The 22,276-nt window shown below is 52.5% G+C and overlaps 1 protein-coding gene across 3 annotated transcripts in view; it reads right to left on the minus strand.

Moving 5' to 3' along the window:
* ZNF704 (zinc finger protein 704) overlaps positions 1 to 22,276 on the minus strand; it is a 131,317-nt gene that overhangs the window by 29,336 nt on the left and 79,705 nt on the right. For all 3 annotated transcript variants that reach the window (XR_004972564.1, XM_036338774.1, XM_036338775.1), the window contains exon 3: positions 3,244 to 3,347. Coding sequence is in view for 2 of the 3 variants with exons in the window: in XM_036338774.1 (XP_036194667.1) it covers positions 3,244 to 3,347 (104 nt within the window). In the remaining variant the exon portion in view is untranslated. The remainder of the gene's footprint in view (positions 1 to 3,243; positions 3,348 to 22,276) is intronic.

The raw sequence follows: 22,276 nt of genomic DNA on the forward strand, positions 1-22,276 counted from the left end.
AGACACACAATGGGCCAGCATTCGTGGAAAAATGTCTTGACTACCTTCACCCAATCACAGATTTCCAGCATATTCCTCAACTGTGTCAAGCCAAACGTTCAGTTAGAGGAATGAAGTTTTAAGCTGAAATCGTGGAAGAAAGTTACCCATCTCACTAAAGCGAGGCTCTACCCCATCAAATGGTCATTTCTGCAGGATCAAGCCTCTCTGGCACCAACAAAACCAAGTTAGCATCTCCCTCCCTACAGGCCACCGGACAGTGCTCACCGGCCCGAGAGCCTTTCGGACGCGACAGCTGCGTCCGCAGGTCCTTCGGAGGCCTCCGGGGGCATGGCCGGGGGACACACGCCTCAGCGGCTCAGGAGGCGTATGACACAGCACCGCGCGCACTCGTACAGTCCGTGTGTGGTGCCAGCGGGTGATCAGGGTAAGTGACTGCGCAGAGCGGGGGAGGTGATTGGGGCCTGAATTGATTTTGAAAAGCAGTGTGTCGCATTGCCTCATGTCAATGCCCACAGCTCAGTTGCTGACTTGGGAATGACATTTCCTTTAAGAGACGCTATTCAATGAGAAGGGCAATGTGATGTAGAAATGAATTTTTCAGAAAAAGTCAGAACCAATTCGAGACACAGAGATGGCCGCGTCTCCTTCCCTGACACACGTATTTGGTGAAACGCAGACAGGCCCTGCAGGAAGCTCACCCTCTTTGCAGACCTACTTCCTGACAAAATGATCCTTTCTAGGAACAAAAAGAATCACAACAGTTTTAAAAAATCCAATGATATACAATAATTCCAGACATATGTCTATTTTTTAAATTAACCGACACCTTCATTATCATTAACTGCTTTCCCTTGTTAAGAATTTGCTGCCTGTTGCAGACCCAAGGAGCTAGCAGACAATTTGGGATTATAAATTGGGGAGTTATTTTTTGAAATCATAATGAACAGGGAATTCCTTTCCACATAACTATGCCAACAAAGGTTTGTGTTGCAGGAGCAAAAGGTTTATTTTGATTCTAACCTTTCAAGACAAAGGAGCATTAAAAATGTTCTCAATTAAAAGAGAATGCCATGGAAAAATACTGATTGCGTTAAAATATACTCTTTCTTCTCTGAGGAGTCTCTGACATTCTGCAGCTCCTTTTTTCCTTTTCTGTAAAATAATGAGAATCTACAATTTATTTGCATTTGGTGGCCCAGCTTAGGGCAAATACTTGTCTGTAACCTTGAGGAATTTTTTTCTCTATGAACGCTTCCATCTTTTATGCAACTCCTTTGCCCTGGGATTGGTTTGGGGGTGTCTTCAGTTTTGCCTTCTCTGCAGTCTTCCTCAGGGGCCTCGCCACACTGAGCAGCGGGAGCCAGGAGGCAGTTAGAGGCCCGGCAGAGAGGGCTGTCCTTAGCAGCAACGCCAGGCGCCCTCCCAGCACCTCCCCGCTCTGTTGTGGCGTCACCGCATGCGGTGGTGGTGAGGGCAGGGGGCCTCCTGTGGACGGTATGGATTTGACTTCCCGGCACCTCCATCATTCTTCGCACCGACAACTGGAGGGGAGTAGGTTTTGGTGAGGACTCACTGGATGTTCGACAGCTTTATTTTCACACCTGGCGCTTCCCTCCGACTTCTGTGTGGACCATACCTCAGCCTCCTAACTGGCCAGGCTGGCTTTTGAGAGAAGGGGTCCCCTTGCAGTAACTTCCCCTCCGGGGTCCCATGTTCATTTCAGCCCACTCCCGCCCCCGGGTGGTCCACTGTGCGCTCTTGCCAGGAATCAGAGCCTTTGTCTGGATGCAGAATCCAGCCTGTTTCATGCTCGAGCTTCTGAAGCATCAGACGTCTGTCCTTGAACATCGCTTTTCCCTCGGCTTCTAGGAACCCACATTCTCCCCTCTCCTGACCGCTGGTCCCCCTCAGGCTCTTCCCTCTGGGTCCCTGAAGTGAGGGCGGGCCTCACCCCACCCCACAATCCCCTCCCAGTCTTGGCTCCCCGCCTCCACATGACTCTGAGCGATCTCCCCTCCCCTCATGGCTTCTGCGCGGCAGCCCAGACCTCCCCAGCCGCTGCCCTTGAATGAGCCGCAGTGCTGCCCAGGACACTCGCTTCCCCCTGGCCTGCCGTCGTCTCCAGTGAGCCCAGCTCTTGCCCAAACACTCACTGACAGACGTGCTCCTCCAACTTATGTGTGGACCATCTCGGGGCAGGCCTCCTGCTGACACCCTGACTGCCTGGAGGGCACCCCGGCACTCCCCTCCTCCACCCTTTTGTCCATCACCACGTCCTGTTGACTCCTCCTTCCTCACATTTCTTGGTTAAGGTCCTATCCGTCCCCTCTGGGACCACCAGGGTTCGGGACAGCCATAGGGTTGTTGTTGCTGTTGCTGTTTCTTTTTGTTTTTGTCTGCAAGCCCAGCTGTGACTGTCCATGCTGAAGCCACGTCGCAGCTCTCCTGCAGCCTCGGACTCACGTCCGTGCTCCTGGCCAGGCCTCCGTCACTGCCTGCTGCTCTCCTGATTTCTCACAGTGAGTTAGTGGGCCCACAGCAGCCATGACTAAGATGATGGACCCGGAGGTGGAGGATACAGGAGGGAATTTCAGCTTTGCCATTTACAAGTCAATTAATCCCACGTGCCTCAGTCCACTCATCTGTAAAATAGCGACAATGACAGCCACAGAGTTGTGAGAATGACGTGGCAGAGCAAGCCTCTCACCTGGCAGGGAGCAAGGGCTCAGGAAGTGCTGCCATTGACGAGGCTGTGACAGAGCCTTTCCCCAAGAGACCGAGCTGCACGGGAATACGGGTGTTGTTTGCAGTGATGCACTCACACCATCTAGCACAGCACCTTGTAAGTGCATACTGAGTGAATAAACGGACTAAATCATTGCATTTGATTGCAGAGTCTGGGATAATGCCTTTGCAACAGTCTTCAGAGTTATTTGACCCAACTACCTCTCCTGTGGAACAGAAATAATGCCGGGAAAGAGCTCCATTTCCTGGGAAAGGGACAGTCGCTGCGGGTAAGTGCCCTGGAACGGGATGTGCGGGAGCGGGGGGAGGGGTGACTGGCGTCTCTGGGAAGGTGAGGAAGCTGGCCCTGGGTCTCCACGTCTCCCACGCTGCCCCTGGTCCTGCTCACGGCGAGGCTTCATCGTTCATTCCATTTGATAGGGATGAGACCCCTCAAAAGGGGGCTGTGCCACAGTGCCCTTATGCCCATCGCCCTCCTCCCCTCACCGAGCTCACCATTCGGCCGCACAGGAGGGCTTCGAACCAAAGGGCTTGTGGACAGGCTGGTGAGTACCATTGCTGCTGTCACCTTGTCCATGTCCAGTTCCTCCGAGGATTTCCTGGAAAACAGGGAGGGCCACTGTTAGCGGTGCTCGCTCGGCACGGACTGGGGCCCTGCCACCTACCATCACAGACAGACGGGAGAGGCAGGAGGCGCGAGCCCCAGGAGCACTCTGCAGCGGGGACAGGACCGAGCAGCGATTCCTAGTGGCGGAGGGAAGACACTGCCATCACTCACCGAGACGGACGCTCACCGAGACAGACGCTCACTGAGACGGACAGGTCACTCTGGCTCGTAAATTTTGGCCAGTTAACCCCCCCAAAAAAAGGCTCATAGGACAATGGCCATTGTGGACAGCAGTCAGCTTACTTGGGCTGATTTCCATAAAGAATTTAATATCGAAAATGCATGCAGTACACCGACGTCAGATAAACTGTGCCACCTCCCGGCACGAGCACCCCCCGGGGGCAGTGGAGAAGAGGGTTCACACCGTTTGGGCACATGAGCGGTCACACTGACAAACGCGGCTTTCGTCCCAGCCGCGCCATCTGACGTTAAAAGCAGTGAAGCTGCAGAGAGAGAAAGTCAAATCGCTCCCAATCCTGGGGGTGGGGCTGCTCAATTAGTTCCGCGACAAACTTATAAAGTTTACGCTTTGGCTCCCCAGCGTGCGCCAGGATGCTGAAGTACAAAGCAAAGCCACTCGTCCAGTCCCAGACGGGAGCTGGCAGTCTCCGTCTGTAGTTCTTCTCAAAGCACCTTGCTCTCTTTCTTGGAAAACTGTTCTATTCAAAGGCCAATTCCTTTTTTTCAGAGACTGGCAATGAGAGATGCTTCTAGAAGGCGCGTGTGCGAGCACACAGTGCGATGTGCTCTGCAGAGGTCTTCAGGGCAACCTTGAACCGGGGAGAGCTGCTCCGTCCCACGGCACACCCTGAAAAGGCTACGGCACCCACAGTTCACAGGATGGCGGGCTTGGGGGCAAAGGCGAGGCCAGTTTCCCGCAGAAACTGAAGCAGCGCGAAGAGGACTTAAACCACCTTCAGGCCATTGATGTTCACATCCCACCCCCCATGGAGGCGAGTGGGTGTCACGAGGGCCTCCCAGGAGAAAGGCTTGCTGGACACACTGTCCGCCGGCTGCCGCCAGAGCCCAGCCGTCACCATGGCTCCACACCGTGGTGGGGACCGGAGCAGGCCACTGTCATCTGTCCCAGACGGAATTACAGGAGCTGCCGGCTGCTCTTTCCAACTCCGTCTCCTGTTTTTAACAAAAGGTTTGAGAGCCAGGATCAGAGGCCCGGGAGCTGGGCGCTGGGAAATGGCAGGACGGCACGGAGAGAGGGTCCCCGGTTCCTACAGGGACACACTCCGCGGCCACACTTGTTTCCAGTCCTTGGTTTCAGGGGCCTCTATTTTCCCTCCTGTAATCTGCTTTGTATCTTTTAGATTTTTCACATCTAAGGTTTGTTTTAGAGGTCTAGTTGATAATTAACTTAAAAGCTGATCTATGTGTTCTTTTTAATATGAAGATCAATAGCGAAAGTGTCTCTATAAAATATGCATTTTTTTGCATCACCAAAGCCTGCCACGACCTTTCAACATAATGATCAGAAAGCAGATTCCCGATGAAGAGCAAAGAGCAAAACAAACATTAGCATCACCAGAGTTTTGTGTTCGGCCACCTTTACGTTTCCCGTGGGCCCGGGAGATCACGAGGACACCTCCACGGCCTGCTGCTCACCCCTCAGCGAGCGTGCGAGTCTCGGGGAGTGTGTATCACGCTGCCTGGAGCACGGAGACGCGGCCCTGTGCTGAGTGTGTGGTTTTTTTTTTCACCCTTGTTTATTTCTTTGGTACAGTGCTATCTAATTACTGATTAATTGGTTCTGCAAATGCAAATCCTTGTAATTAAATGCAAAGAGATGATGCGCCACGTGGGGCTTGTTACATGTGGAGAAAGCTTTGCCGTCTGGTAGACAAAGGGCTGCTGGAGGAAAAGACCACTCATCCAGGTGATACTGAGAGTTTCCTCCCGGTGGGAAACGGATTGGAATCCACTGCTGAGGCCGCCCAACCCCACGTTCACAACAGGCTGAGAGCTCGTCCAAATAACCTTTCCTCCCAGGCCTGGCTGAGTATTACGGAACTTTAGAATTAGTTCTTAAAAACAGTCCCACGCCTTGTCATTCGGTACGCGCTTTGTCGCTCAGCTGAGCGGGCTTTGATGGATGAGCAGGATTTCCAGATGCGAGTCACATTTCAGGCGAGGAAGCAGGCGAGTCCTTGGCTGGCAAACCGCGTGGGCATCCTGGTTGGAGGATGTGGTGGAAGAGAAGAGGGCACGGAGCCTGGCTGGGCCTCGGGCCTCACGTGCCAGGCCGGGCGGATTTTCGTGTTCTCATGAGCAGAGAGGAGAGAGGCAGCTCAACCTGGATTTTAGAAACAGGCCAAAACGTCTACAGGCATGCTCTGTAGCTAGTTTTAGTTAACTCTCAATTCAAACGCAAAGTGCTACCAGGGGTCCTCAAACTTTTTAAACGGGGGCCAGTTCACTGTCCCTCAGACCGTTGGAGGGCCGGACTATAGTTTTTAAAAAAACTATGAACAAATTCCTATGCACACTGCACATATCTTATTTTGAAGTAAAAAACCCAAAATGGGAACAAATACAATATTTGTATTTGCATGTGGCCCGCGGGCCGTAGGTTGAGGACCCCTGTGCTAGCCTAAGACCACTGCTCCTCTCTGCACAGGCAGTGTTCAGTCTTCGAGCACAGACCTCCCTCCATGCGGCCAAGGATGGGTGGCTGGGAGAAGAGTGCAGGCTCCGCAGTGAGTTACATCATGCGGCTTCAAATCCGCTCTCTGCCAGGACTGGCTGTGTGGCTCTGGGGAAATTACTCAACCTCTCTGAGTCTGTTTCTTCATTTGTGAAAGGAAGAGATAGATCTGCTGAGACGATTCAATGAGAAAACATATGTGAGCACCAGCAGAGCCTCACCCACAGCCAGGGTTCTTCGGGCGTGAGCTCTTACCTTCACATTCAGGACCCGCCCATTACATGCGTCCCACACGCAGAGGGGCCTCGTCGGTGACTCTCCTCGCTCTTCCGACTGGGCACCTGCACTAGCAGGCGCTGCTTTCCATTTTGGGGGGGGGGGGGAGCGCTGCCAGTGGTGTTGTTTTTCACAAAGAACCAAACTGTTCCAATTTCACAGGCGTTACCCAGCGAGAGGTGACAATCGGCACAGGAAGTGGCAGCTGCTGAGCCCTCCCTGGGCTCGCGGTGCCTGGGCCAGAATCCAGCGCGTGACGTGGTGGCTCTGGGGCACGGTCCACACAGCCAGAGCCCAGAGCGGGTCTGGGTTATGCCCCGAGTTCCTGCTTTCAGCCCTCACTCTTGAGGACCAGTTCTGAGCCAGGGCACTGCTGGACATTGCAGAGAGAGCCTCAGAGAAACCCCGCGGGCCTGGCCACCCTATTCCCCCCTCTCCCCCCCCCCAACACACACAACCGGAAACCTATGCATGTGACAAAGCCAGGAGGTGGCATGGCCTTGGTGAGGACCTACGTAGGTCCCCAGCTAGGGGAGCCTGGAGGTGGGCGCTGGCCTTGCTGGGTGAGGCAGGGAGGGGCTGGGGCGGGCAGCGCCGGCGTGGCCAGACTGCCCTGAGAAGGCGCAGGATGCTCAGCTCGGTGTGCCGGGCACCGGGACAGGGACAGGCCCAGGAGCGCGGAGGTGTTTCGAGTGGACCGGCTTCAGAGAGGTCAGGTCAGGTTAGGGTGATGCTTTCAGATCTGCCTTTCAGAAAGCTCACTCTGGCTGCCGGGTGGAAAATGAGTTTCGTGGGTTTGACAGCTGATCTTTTATCTGCCAAACTGATTGCCTGGTGACCGTGGCAGCGGGTGGAGGATGATGTCATCTGTGACAGGGAGGTACTCAGGAGCAGCGGTATCGGCAGGCACAGCCTCGGCACGACACAGGCCCGGTGGCGCTGCAGGTCCGGCCCCCTCGGCTGTGGCCGGTGCTGGCAAGGCTGTTGTTTCTGTCACAAGAAGCTTTTTCTTCTTTTGAGCCACATCATGCCTGACTGCCACCTGCTGGGAGCACGTGTACACACACTGTCCCCGTTAACTCACCAGCCAAGAGAGAAGTGCTCACCGCCCCCCCTCCACCCCCCGAGAGCCGGGAGAGACAGCTACCTGCAGGGAAAGTGCTGCAGGAACAGATGGAATGACAGGGAGAGCAGACTCCTTCATCAGCACTGATCCCGTTCCTTAGCAACTACTGGAATCGGCGGTCTAGACCAAGTTCCATCACTTTGAGGACGCACAGTGACCCCAAAACAAGCAAAAGGCCTGGCCGTGAACTCTCTTCCCTGCAAAGTCTCGGAATCTGGGGACGGCTCTCGCTAAGAGTCGGCACACTGACCGGGTGACTGCTCCAGTGGCCAAGCAGAAGGGGCACCTTGCTTCCTGTCTGAAGGAATCTTGCAGCAAAGGCGGTCACTGCTAATGCTCCCCATTCATTCGAGGTGTGGCTTCTTTTAAGACCACAGGGAAGATGTGCGTGTTTCTGTGGAGAAGGACATGGAGGGGGTTGGAGAGGACCGTGCCCCAGGCCCTGTGTCCTGCCCATGTGTCCAGCCTGCCCGGGTCGGCCACGTCCTGGCTGACGTCTCCAGCCCACGAAGGAGATCCTGCGCCTTAGCAGTGGCCAAACAATGGTCACACAGTCGGGAAGAGCTCGGCTGTTTCCGCTGGACTCCTGGGGGCGCGGTCGGGCAGGGCCGGCGTGTGTGCGGGGCAGGGCGGGGGGCGGGGGGGGGGGCGGGCAGGTGGAGGTGCCCGGAGCGGCGGGCAGCCTGCCGGTTAACAGGGCAGCTGATAAGGGCCACAGTTGTCCCCGGGAAGAAAACCGTAATCAAAATTGCATCTCTCACTCTGACATTTATGTGCGTCCAACTCGGGTCACTGCAGGCTGGCTGGTAGGGTGAATTACCTCGTGCCCGGAGGCCTCGAAGCCACTTAGGTTTCCATAATGGAAAGAACCTCCAGCCACATGTTATGGTGATAACAGTGATTTCATGAGGGCGTTGGGAAAAGATGAGTCCAGCGTTTTCTGGTTTGCCAATTAAAGAAAAATAAGGGGACTTTTGCCTAGATTTAAAAACAAGGCAGAAAAGCTTGTATTACTTATTCCCATGACCTCCTTTTCCTGAAATAATAACATTCTTATGTTGGCAGCAGACCGAAAGGTGGGCTCGCAGTTGTAGCCATGGTATGTCATTGTTTCTGCAAAGAGAGGACTCCCACTGCTCTGCCAGGCTGCCCAGGAGTGAGAGGGGCACAGGTAACAGGGAGAGGGAGCAGTTGGCAGGGCACCAGTCCCTGCTCCGAGAGCCAGAACAGAGGTGGAGGTGTTGGCTGCGTTGTGTGCTAATTCACTCTCGCTCTAGGCTGGCGGGGGTAGGGAGGGGGGGGGGCATGTTATTCTAGTTGTAAATTTTGATTTAGTTCATGCTGAGCTATCTGGGACCTGTCTGCTGATTTCAGCCGCTGGGGGCACTGAGCAAGGCAGATGCAGCCCCTGCCTTACCTGGCTTGTGCTCTGAAGAGGGGACACACGGGTATGTGTTGTAGACAGAATTAATCCCTTTTAAATCTGCTTAAGTTTCAGATTTGGCTTTAGGAAATGTAATCCCCCCCCCCCCCAAAAAAAAAAAAAACAACAACACTGCATCTTCTTTCTCATAACAACTAATATTTACTTAGCATTCCCAGTGCTGGGGGCTTTACGCACGCTGTTTAAATGCCACCGTGGCCTGATATTACCACCCCATTTACAAATGCTTGCCAAGGGCGCTGGGCCGCCAGCCAGGCCTGCTTAATTCTAGTGGCCCCAGGGGGGTCTTCAAACCACACACCATGCTGCTGGCACCATCATCTCTATAACCTTGATTTAAATTAGAGACGTACTCGTCCTCTTCTCTAATTGAACTGCATGTGTGAACTAAATGCAACCTGTGCACACATTTTTCCTGTGTTACATTTCCTGTGTTACATTCATGATAAGAAAAGGATGGCTTTTATACACACGGGTGATTCCACATTCACAGGAACATAGCACATACATGTTCAAGTTGGCATGACGGATTAAATTATAGGCTTATTACTCCTATTTAAAAAGTGTTTTGCTTTTAAAAGGATTCTTTAAATAGAACTTAAATTAAATAGATTTTCTTTAAATAGAATTCTTTTTTTTTTTTTAAATATATTTTATTGATTTTTTACAGAGAGGAAGGGAGAGAGATAGAGAGTTAGAAACATCGATGAGAGAGAAACATCGATCAGCTGCCTCCTGCACACCTCCTACTGGGGATGTGCCCGCAACCCAGGTACATGCCCTTGACCGGAATCGAACCTGGGACCTTTCAGTCCGAAGGCCGATGCTCTATCCACTGAGCCAAACCGGTTTCGGCTAAATAGAATTCTTATAATGTGCTTAAAATGTTGTGAATGATTAGATTTTAATTCAGCTAATTTACCCAAATTTTAACCTCTACATCAATACCTGTTTTATTGGTTGAACCACATGAAATTGCTGATACTCACTATTTTTTACCTGCAGAAGTGGCAGTTTCATACGGTTTGTATGACATGTACTCTTATGAAACATTTATCTTCAGTTTCACCAGCTAGAGGTGAACCGGCTTTTATTGAAGGGAATCTCCTACACTATCGTTCAGACAAGCTTCAATTCAACATTTACTACGTGCCAAGTACTGCTCTGGGAAGAAGCCTGTCCGAGGCCACGTGAGGCCTGGGGGTGCCAGCTCCCGGGCGGGGGTGGAGGCGTCCATGTGCCCCTGGCTGATTCTCACACACAGCATTACTGCTCAGTTGCCTGGGTTCTTTCAATACATTTCACCATGTTACCAGCATGTTTCCGTCAGTTCATACCGCCATGGTTGGACAACAGATGAACGCAAACCGCCGACCAGGATCTTGTCCATGGGAAATGGTAATTCCATCATGATTAAACCTGTGCCCTGCCATACCACCTAAGTGCTATGACATCAAACCTGTGTGCTCAACACCCAGGGGCTGACAACTGCACAGTGAGTGTGTCTGCTCAGTGCAAGGGACATGACCTCCCCGAGGGACAAGCAGGAGGAAGCGACAGTCAGGAACACAATGCAAAGATTACTGCTGGGCACGGCAGGTCAGGGACCAGCTGTGTGGCACCTGGCCAGGGCACCTCCGGTTTCCTGTAACAAGAGGCGGTGAATGCCGGCAGCAGTGCCACGCGGGCGCGGGCTGCAGCAGGGACAGCCTGCAGCCCGGGGAGGCAGAGCATGGCGCTGCTATCTCACATTCCTTCTGAAAACAGCGCCACCGGCTCAGAAGCCCGGGACACGGGCTTTCATGTCTAATGTAAGCGCATCACTAGACTCGATGGGCGCGCTCTCGGGCATAAACAACAGTTTCCACCTCTGCTGGCAATATTTCGTTCATTTACTAGTAGGTTGTCACACGAGTGTGGTCTCGGCTTATAGGTGCACTTACCATAATGGCTCGCTGATTGAACTGTGCTGGAATGACCCATTCAATCCACCTTTCAATTCTGTGCTATGAATAAATTCTAAATATTTCTAATGTAAATAGCTTCTATTAGTCAACAGCTCACTGGTTACCTGTCTTCCTCTTCCTTTTGAGTCATGATCTCTTGCCTTTCTACATCCTGAAAGGAGCCCAGGAGCTTATGGTAAGGAATTAACAAACACACAGGCTACAGAACCCGGATGTACTAGAGATCTGATGAGAAGGTGAGCCACTTAAACACAACTACAAACGTCGGGAAAAAAGCCTTTTCAGGGTGACACGTCACTAACTCCGTTAAGATGACTCTTCTCCCTTAGTGTGCTGTTTCCAGGATGCTTCAACTTGCACAGGTGGCCATGAGCACCTGCTTTCACGTGTTGGCGGGCTGACGTTTCAGGAATTGAGGGGGTAGTCACAGCAGCTGTGTCAGTCCGAGACCTCCACAAAGCGGTCACTGAGACAAGAGCCACGTTGTATGTGACTTCCTGGGGAAGACGTCTGGGGAGCCCCGGGGTGGGCAAGCCTGCCTGCCCCCGGCAGCTATGCGGCTGCAGATGAATGAGGAAAGCAGCAGGGGGTAGGAAGGACTTGGAGCGGTTCTAAGAGTCTCAGCACAAGTTGCTGGGGCGTCCTGAGCAGGTGCCTGTGAAGAGTCCCGCGTCAGATATAATGGCCACTTCCCCAGCCCAGCGGTGTGGGGTTCGAGGAGGGGAGGGCCCTGTCACCAGAGCCATCTGAAGACCACTCCAATATTTGCCCTAGAGTTACCTTTATTATAACGCCTTCAGGTTACAGTCCTTCGGGCCAAACCCTGGATATCAGCCATCTCCTTAGATAACTCCTAACAGGTAACACTCATGCAGCATTTACTCGCTCTGCCCCAGCCACTGCCCTAGCCGTGACTTTCATGAACTCAGTGGAGCCTCATCACACGTCTAGAGGTCAGCACTGTTCTGAGTCCTACTCTCAGGGCTGAGAGGACGGAGGCACCGAGAGACACAACAAAGTGGTGGAGGCTGGACCCCCACCCAGGCAGGCAGACTCCACAGCACGTGTGTCTGGACTGAACGTGTGTGTCCTCCTAAGATCCACACGTGAAGGCCACCCGCCAACGCGATGGCACTAGGATGGCATCTGGGGGATGGCACTAATCAGGCTCAGATGAGGCTGCAAGGGTGGCGGCCCCGGGATGGGGTTGGTGCCCTTATGAGAAGAAGAGGAGACACCAGACAAGAGGGCAGCCGCCTGCCAGCGAGGAGGAGGGCTCTCCGAGAACCCAACGCGCTGGCCCCTGCATCTTCCACTTCCAGCCCCCAGGACTGTGAGCGAGAAAGGCCTGTTGGTGAGCTGCCCGCCCGACTGATACTTCGTAAAAGCAGCGGAGCTAAGGCTGTCGCCCAGTGCGCCAGGGAAAGAGGCGGGCGGGAGTCAGCCTGGCCCTGTGAGTGCCGTTTCCTCCACGGAGGCCAGCGGCACACCCGGGGACCAGCTGGGCAGGGAGGGCAGGGCCGGCCTCACTGTGGGGCCGGCTCCCAGGCTCCTGGGCCCCGGCCAGTCCAACTCGTCAGACAACACCCGGGAGGGATTCTGGTGCATTGCGGCCACAGCCCGAACTGCTTCCACAGCCAGGCACGTCCAGGCTGCTAGAGACAGGGGCCAGGGACGACCTCTGAGCAGCGATGGGAAGGAGGACAGTGACAGCTGTGAGGGCAGCAGGGTGGTGGACGCGAAGGGTAGCAAACAGCGACCGTCATGCGGACATGGGACCAGGGAGAGAAGTCCTCAGGGGTGATTGGATCCAGCAGCTGCCGCTCGCACCTGTTGACAGTGGCGAGCAATCAGGACTGCCACTGGGCACTGGCTGCGAGTGGGGCTGGCACCGGCAGTGGGTGCAAGTGGTGGCTTTGATGCCTGCAGTAGGTGCAAGTGGGGCCGTCGCAGGAGCAGGGGGAGGTGGAGAAGCCCTGAGGGACAATTGGGGCCTGGCAGCCGCCACTCGCACCTGCTGACGGTGTCAAGTGATCAGGGCTGGCGCCAGGTGCTGGCAGCAGGTGCAAGCACCAGGTGGGACCGTGGCGCACAGCAGCAAAGAAGTTCCAGTAACCACCAGAGGCTCGCCCTGACGACAGTGACCTGTGCCCTGCCTTGGTCTGGTACCCCCACTCGCCTGCTCCACCAATGCCTGCCATGTTTCACGCCCCCCCCCCCCCCCCGCCCCACCGTGGTCAGCACGTCATAGTGACTGGTTGTTCGGTTGTTCCGCCGTTGGGCCTATTTGCATATTAGGGTTTTACACATATAGATAGATTGTTTCTAATAGTAATTATGTCATTACTATCATCTAAGAAACCAGGCATGTCTCAATGTCGTTGCCTAAGATTCAGTTCAGTGAGTGGTGGACTTGGAGAAGTAGCCTCCTCGTATCTGATGCTGACATTAAGGAGAACAGGGGGGCTTTGGTATGAGTCAGGGGGCTTCCCCACAGGGATGGCTGGGTTACGACCCTCACCCAACAGAGTCTTGCTTTTGGTTCTAGAAGAATATATTGCCATCCTAAAAAGGACTCCTTTAGTCTGTTCCATCAGAGGGCTGGACAACACTGCTGCCACTTTCCTTGGATGAATAATACAGTTGTTTGGAGTACAGGCCAGACTCTCACCAGCGGGCACAGCCCTAAGCAGGTGCGTGTTCTTCCTCTGAAAACTGCCCTCGGGTGGGAAGTTTATAGTGTCAAAGGAGGATAATAAAAGGAGAAAGTCCAACGGAAGCTCATGGAAACGAAACGTACCAGAGGGAACCTTTCCCCAAACCTCCATCACCTCCGAGATGAAAGTCATCAGTGTGGGTGAAAAACGTCCTCATCCCCAGAGCCAACACAGTGCCAGGCACGTCCAACAAATACTGAACGAATGAGCGGCACGAGGAAAAACTCGGCACCAGTCCAAACGCCAGCCTCTTCTGCAGGTCCTCTTGTCCCTGCGACTTTTCAAGTTCATCTGAGTATCAAACGTCTGGGTTTTGTTTTGTTTTATTTGTTCAACTTTGGGTTTTAATTCCTTCTTGATCAGTGAACCATCGAGGACTCCCACGGCTCTGAGGAGGGATTGCTGGCTGCTTGGAAGCTCCTGGCTCTTGGAGGCAACCTCGCTCCCAGGGGTTACTGGGCCCTAATGACCTCAGCTCACCAGCTCCTCCACCGGCCTTTGACCTCTTCCTTCCTGGCCTCACATATTTAGATCAGCAGTTTCTTCAACTAAAAAAAGTGCTCCAAAATGGAGTTTCTCCGAGCAACCACTGGTTCCCGTTTGATTGATAAATCATCTGAGTTGCATTGAGTGCAACTGTGAGTGGTGTATAGGTCCCACTACAGGTTGGGTAGAGGGGCGGTGGCAGGAGGCGGACAGGGCCAGGACTGGGCTGTTCCAACACAGACATTTTGCTCAGCACACAATCCCTCTATTGCCACTGATGTTCCTTTTCTGCCATTTTGCCTCCATACACACAAGGAGAACTCAGATTTAATATTCATCAATCCAACTGATTCCATGGAAACAATAGTGATTTCTAAGATGAAAAAGAATTATGGATGCTAATCCATATGCTAATCATGTTCTTGGCTGCAAAAAAATAAAAATTCTGACTCATCAAATTAAATGACTCATTAAAACACAGGCCATCAAAGGACACTCCGCATTCCGTTCTTGCCGGCGATCAGATGGGACAGGGAATGAGATAATGCTGCGAGACAGTAATTGGCTCCCCGTTCCCGTGGGCAGAAATCCGGGACGTGTTTCTAGGATCACTGTGAGTGTATGAAGCCCGCACAGGATGTTCGCTGAGACTGTCTGAGATGCATTTCTCTCTTCTCCCAAGGGAGCCGCTGCTTCTCTTTCCCATGAGAGGTTCAGAAGGGGGCCCCGCACTCGGGGCAGCCGCTCACTGTGGCCATGCTTTTGCTGTTTGGATGAGGCCGTCTGCCTGTGGCTTCGGACTCCTGATCGGGGGGGGGGGGGGGGGGGGGGGGAGATGTGGGGGAGGGGGGGAGCAGGAGGCCCGAGGTGGGGGTTGGTGAGGGCAGGGTGCCTCCACACCCATCTTTCAGAGATTTTCTTGAAAGATTGGTCTAATCCTACATTCCCCACACCTTCCTGCACCTTGGACTCCTTTGAAGACCTTTTAAAAATAACTCAGATGCCCTGCTGTGCCCCGGACTGATGAACTCGGACTCTCTGGGGTGGGCCTGGGACACTGGTATTTTAGAAGCTTCCCAGGAGGCTACTGAGCGGCCTGCGTGCAGACGACTGGGTCTGGGCCAGAGGTTGGCAGGTGCGGATGCCCTCATGACAAGAGACTGGAGACTCGGACCAACTCCTTCAGGGGTTCTCTTGATGTCATTCAATTTCTTTTGTCTTTCATTACGAACATATGGACAGGAGCCTTAAAGCAGGTCAAGTGGCATGCAGGGTTACGGGAGTCTGACTTCAAAGGCTTGATGTTTACAGTCAGGGGACTTCAGGATTCTCTCCAGTACTTAACAGGATCTGTGTCCATGGGCCCCGCCTGCCTTCTAGAACTCTTCTCTCCCGGTCAGGGTCAGAAACCAGACCACTTAGAAGGTAATCAGCAGCCCACAGACAGAAACTGGGTTCACCTGAGTCCTTTGTCCCCAGACATCGTGCCACAGCCTCCCAGCGCCTGGATTATTGGGGTAACTCGCCGGTTCAGTGGCCCCAACTGATCCTGGCTGCTCACGGAAGACGTATCGTGTCAGGACTGGCCCACAGGAGGAGTTTTTGGACAGACGTCTAACTGTCCAGAAAACTCCAATTAACCCCCTTTGAGTCATTTAAACTGGTGGGGTTTTTTTTGTTCATAATTTAGTCATTTTAAGCAAAATAGTTACATTTTCGGCACATTCTGTATCTTTAAGATTGCATGTTTGTTCCTAAACTCTGACAACAAGATCTCAGGACTCCGTTCAAACCGGGACCACAATTTCATCAGTCGTGTCTACTGAGGAGCCTCGCACTGAATTCCCCGCGAAGCTTGTGCGGTCAGGAACAGACCAATCAGCAAGACCCGCTCCTTGCCGCCACTGTCAGCTTCCTCTGCCGGCTGGGCTTCGCCGCCGCAGGGGGACTAGGCAAGGCCAGCGACAGCACCGCTCACGTTCCCACACTTCCATTTGCAAGTGGCAAAGGCATTCTGTACTCTTTAAATAACTGCGGGGTTAAAGCCTCGCCATCCCTTCCAGCTAATGTGAAATATTCCTCCTTGGCAGGAATATTTTAAGGCGAAAAATGTGTGAAATGTCTTCTAGTCCAGCAGCCGCCAACCTTTCGGACCTCACGGACCACAACTAGAATCTAGTCCACCCATCACTCCCTGAATCTTGTCCGCTGTTTCTTGTCACGGTGAGGAGACACTCAACTACCCCACCGCCCCGCCACAAGCCCACGCGTGCGCAGAGCAGCCTTGTTTACACACTGAGTGGCTTCTTGGGTCACTGGTTCCTGCTCTGAGGTTTGTGCCAGGCATGAGCTCACAATGGGAACCCGGACAGCTGAACTCACGAGGCTTCAACATCAGCAGGGATGGAGGGAACAAGGACTCCGCAGCCTGCAAAACTGGGGTAAAGATTTTGTTTTCTCCATAGCAATGAACAGATCCATAGCAATGAACTAGCAATACCTGCTCCGTGGGACCTTCTGAGACTTGGGAGATACTGTGCACAACACTGCCACCTCACCCTCTTCCTCTCTTAGCCTGGGTCCCATCCAGCTTCTTTCGATTCTATTTCTGCAGATCCTAACCCATTCCTTCTTTTTAGGTTCTTCTTCTGAATGACTGTCTTCTTATTGGGATTATTACCAGTTGGCTGGCTGGTCTGTCTTCTACTCTAGTTTCTCTCTCCTCCCCTTCTGGCCACCATCTTCCATCAAGTCTGCAAAAGGCCTCTTAAGTGATCTTGCTGAACTCTACTGATCATGACATTTCCCCTTCTCCAAATCAGAACCCACCGATGCCGTCACATGACCTGCTGAATGACAGTTCCCACCCACCCCCACATGACATCCAAGGCCATTCACGAGCTGACTCCAATCTAGAATCGTCTCCTCATATATTTACGGACTGAACTTGCATGAAAATATTTATGTTTATGTCCGTTGTTCTAGGACAGTGGTAGGCAAACTCATTAGTCAACAGAGCCAAATATCAACAGTACAACGATTGAAATTTCTTTTGAGAGCCAAATTTTTTAAACTTAAACTATATAGGTAGGTACATTGTTTTTAATTAGGGTACTCCTAAGGCTTAGGAAGAGCCACACTCAAGGGGCCAAAGAGCTGCACGTGGCTCGCGAGCCGAAGTTTGCCAACCACTGTTCTAGAATAAAGCTTCAGAGCATTCAACAGACCCATCAAATGAACCCAAGATGTTGAAGAACTGCCCAAGGGTACCTGCCTGGTCTTTGCATCCACCTTCCAATGACCTGCTGCTCCGGGGCCTCCGACACCCCAGATTTCAACCCCTTCCTGAAGTCAGTGCTGTTGAGAATTTTCTTTATGGAGTTCCCTGTCCCTGGAATGCCCAACCTCCAACATGGTCTAAGTCAGCCGTGGGCAAACTACGGCCCACGGGCCGGATCTGGCCCGTTTGGCTGTTCTATCTGGCCCGCGGAGCCGAAAGAGCGGAGGGTTCTCTTGCCCTCCCCTCCGCTCCTTCACCAGCAGCAGTGTTAACATGGCAACGTCGGGAAACACAGCCGCAGCTCCTTCTTCTGAGTCCAGTTTAAGAACCCATTGTGGCCCTTGAGTCAAAAAGTTTGCCCACCCCTGGTCTAAGTTCTACCCACGGTTTAAGGTTATCTCAAATTCAAGCAAGTGATAATGATTCCCCAGTTAGAATGAATTACTCTATTACACCCCAATGCTGTGAACCTGGTTATATTACTATGGTAGTCACATCACGCTTCCCAGTCCCCACGCACACCGGTCACTGGATGAGTTCGCACTGCAGTTCCTTTGCCTAGAGGTGAGGGCTCTCCTCACCCCATCATTTTTGAGTGTGCCATGGTGCCTGCTTTGGCCAGGGGGTAGGGAGCCATGGTGGTGTGCCAGCTCTGGATCTGGGCCTCAAGGAGCATCATGGGCTCCTGCTTGTCCCTCTTGTCCTTTGGCCATCACCTTGAGGTGGACGTGCTCTGGCTAGCTTGCCGACCCAATGAGAGCGAGTCATATGGAGTGAACTCGGAAGCCAGCCAGGCCACAGCTAGTCTGGATGGTTTGACCCCTAGCCAAGCAGCCTACGAATGAGCGAGAATGTATAACTTGTCTTAGTCATTGACTATGGGATGGTTTGCTACGCAACATATTGGTTGTGCCAATATCTACCTGGTACAATTTTTGTATAGTTTGTATTTTAGCTTTCCTTGTACACAAGTCTATTCCTTCACACTCTTCATCTTTCTTTTTTTTAATCCTCATGTGAAGATATGTTTTTATTGATTTTAGAGAGAGAAGAAGGGAGAGAGAGAAACATCAATATGAGGGAGAAGCATCAATTGGTTGCCTCCTTTACACTCCCCGACTGGGGATCAAACCCTCAACTTAGGTATGTGCCCTGACCGGGAATAGAACCTGCAACCTTTTGGTGCTTGGGACAACGATCCCACCAACAGAGCATCTGGCCGGGCGACGGTCTTCATCTTCATGTTCCTTAGCGACGCAGTCCAGTTTTTGCAGTGGGCACTCCATACATTTTTGTTGGTTTGATTGGATAACAAACCACTTACTAAGGTGTAAAATCAACACAGGGAGTCCTTAGTTAGCCATGTCTTGGTTATCGTGAGAGACTACCTAGCGAACTCTGTACCAAACAATGGCAAGCTCCCATGAATGCTCTCAGGGAAGATCAAGTAGCAATGATCACTGTGAGCTACTGGGCCAATGAGGGCAGGGCTACCCTTTTCAAACCCTGACAGAGGTCAGTCGTTACAAAGCTTTAAAGAGCTAGGACAGCAGGAGCTGCTGCTGGTCTTGTAGAGTAGATTTGGGATGTTTCACTTGCACTCACAAATCCTCCTGGGGGCATTTTCTTCTTTCTCACCACGGACTTTGCTAACTCATGGAGTTTAACTTAAAAGAGATTTGTTTATCACTCTGTTTCTGGGAGCTGAGGGCTGGTCCCAGTGCAGCTGGCAGAGGGGGGTCCCGAGTTCATCAGAGTGAGTTACTCCTTGAGAACTGGGTCTACCTTCAGCCCTGGACTGGCTTCCACGTGTCCCACGCGTGACCTCAGGGAATCCCTCAGGCTATGCACATGATGGGGTGCGGTCGCTGGTCTGGGTTCATTTCATCGTCACAGCAGCACCATGGGAGACGGCAAGGGCCTTCAATGTTGATTTGCCCAAGGTCACACAGCTCTTCAAGGGCACAGCGGGGTCTGAATGCAAGTCCTTCTGTCTGCCTTTAATCCAGCCTTTTCCCAGGACACCAGGCTGCCTTCCCCACCGCCCAGGCGTGACTGCTTGATGTCAGCCCCAGGAGCCTGAGGTGGGCGAGCTCTGCTATATTTGCATATAAACATACAGGGGATTTCCATCCCTGTGCCCCGCCCCCACTGGGAGACCAGCTGCCCACCAGCTCAGCTCCTTCCCTGTCCCCACGTGCTCTCGAACCCGCAGCCAAGGTCACGCAGGTTATGAGAGCTTCTGGACTCTTCTTTCATCCATGTCTGTACGTAGGAAGTGCCAAGGTATGAGGTGAATTTTCAAGACTGGCTTATGGAGCCATCTTCATGTTGCAGCCACAGGAACGTCCTCTACAAACTTGCTGTCTTCCAGAATATTCCACTTCAGTAATTCAGCATGGAGGAGGCTCAGCATCTAGTGAGGAAAGGACTCAGACTCCTGACGCCCCAGTCTTTCCCTTTTAACCTGCCGAAGCCACAGGGGGGTTGGAGGGGGGAAGCAGGAAGCTGTCGCCATCCTCCTCAGGGGTGAGCAGAAAGCCTAGAGCAGGGGTGGGCAAACTTTTTGACTCGAGGGCCACAATGGGTTCTTAAACTGGACCGGAGGGCTGGAACAAAAGCATGGATGGAGTGTTTGTGTGAACTAATATAAATTCAAAGTAAACATCATTACATAAAAGGGTACGGTCTTTTTTTCTTTTAGTTTTATTCATTTCAAAACGGGCTGGATCCGGGCCCGCGGGCCGTAGTTTGCCCACGGCTGGCCTAGAGGAACCAAGTCCATGGGCCCCGCTGTGCATCCCGAAGGGAGACCGGGAAGCTGCACCCAGCCCTGCACTGAGCCATCCAGGAGGCCAAGCAGCCGCTGCCCTCCAGGAGTCCCATCCTGCCAGGCGCGCAGCAGGGCCCTCCCAGGCGCTCCCCACCCGCTGTCACTCACCCATGCGTGTCACTCACCCAGGAGCTGAGACCTGGGGCAACGCTCACTCCCCTCCCAGCTGTAAGCGGTGGGGGAGGAGCACTTGCTGTTTTGCTCCCCGCTCCGTATCCACTCAGAGCCGAAGAGCCTGGCCTGCAGGCGATGCAGAATCAGAGATTCGCAAGCTCAGTGCGGAACCCTGAGAACGGAGCTGCCCTTTGGAATGATGTCAGTACAGAGCAGGCGTGAGAAGCCTGTGGAAAAAGGAAGAACTCTGCAGGCGTCCGTCTTCATAGCTGAGCTGCGCTCATGAGAGGGAACCGGGGAAGGTGGGGGACACACGGGGCCACAGAGGTTTGTGCCAGAAGGTTCGCAGGGTTCCACTGTCTGCCCAAGGAAAATATTGACATTTACATTGTTAACATGCTCTGGCTTGCCACAGGTACTCTGAGAATTCCCCCCAAGGCACAGGAACATGAGAGCGACAGATGACGTATTTGGTTTAAAATGAGAACTTGCTCAGTTGTTTAACTTTTTAACGTCCATTTCCATCATGTAGTCAGTGATTATGTTTTTTTTTTTTTATTAGTTAAGGTATTACAAATGTGTCCTCATCCCCCCCATTAACCCCCAACCTCCCCCCCACACACAAACTCATGCTCCCATCCCCCTGTTGTCCATGTCCATTGGTTTGGCTTATATACATGTATACAAGTCCTTCGGTTGATCTCTTCCCCTTACCCCCGCCCTCCCCTACTGTGATTATGTTTTATAACCAAACTGACTAAGCAGTTTCTGGACCCGAAGGCGCCCGCCTCGCTCCTAACTTGCCGTTTCTAGAGCTATTATTGCCTAGGACTTATGGTCCAGTGATGATCTCAGCTCACTTGCTCAGTCAGTTCATCAAAAAAGTGTATTAAAGAGGAAAACCATAAAAAGGATACATATGGGTCTTACATTTTATTTTTAATTCCAAATGGGAAGGAAAAGGGGGCACATGCCAGGCCAGACCAGCTCAGTGACCAAAAGTAGCCACGGCGGCTCTGACCAGATTCCTCCCTGGGCAGGTCCCGGCGGCTGCCCCGTCCCAGGCCTGCAGCTTCCTCAGCAAAGGTCAGTCTTTACCTGACGTGAGCCTGTCCCCATGGTTACACATCGAAGATAACATGCCTTTGAAATGTCAGTCATCTCCTTCTCCAGACCCCTGGGGGCACCCCGCCACCCGGAGCAGAGACCACACAATCCTCATCGCTATCTTGTTCCGCACACCATCTCTCTGTGCTGTGAATGTTCACTACCCTGTACCCACCAACAGAAAAGAGGTACACGCCTCTGTCTTACTCCTTACTGGACCCTAGAGATTTCCCCACTCTGCTTTCTCCTGCCTCACTCATTTACCACCAAGGGCTTTCATGCACTCCCTTCTCACCGTGTTCTCTCCTTTGACTCTAAATGCATTAAGTAAGCTACAAAAATGCCATTCTCCGGAGCATTTTCTGTCTATTGAGATCTTGCTTCTGGGCATGTCCTCAGTTTTTATTTGCTTGTTGTTGTTTATTTTTTGGCTCAAGTAAATTCTTATAATATTTTTTTTCTACAGGCCGGATGTTCCTTTGTTGACAAGAATCAGATCTTAGAGTAGAGAGTTACTTATTAAGAACCCAGACTTGCCAAAGCCGGTTTGGCTCAGTGGATAGAGCGTCGGCCTGTGGACTGAAGGGTCCCAGGTTCGATTCCGGTCAAGGGCATGTGCCTGGGTTGCAGGCACATCCCCAGTGGGAGGTGTGCAGGAGGCAGCTGATCGATGTTTCTCTCTCATTGATGTTTCTGACTCTCTGTCTCTCTCCCTTCCTCTCTGTAAAAAATAAATAAAATATATTAAAAAACAAAAAACAAAACAAAAAAAACCCAGACTTGAGTACCACTGCCTGGTGTGTCACTTAGCAGCTGTGTGACCTCCACCTGGTTATGTCCCTCCGTCTCAGTGTC

Source organism: Myotis myotis, unplaced genomic scaffold (genome assembly GCF_014108235.1).
Source record: "Myotis myotis isolate mMyoMyo1 unplaced genomic scaffold, mMyoMyo1.p scaffold_m19_p_16, whole genome shotgun sequence".
NCBI classification, from domain to species: Eukaryota; Metazoa; Chordata; class Mammalia; order Chiroptera; family Vespertilionidae; genus Myotis; species Myotis myotis.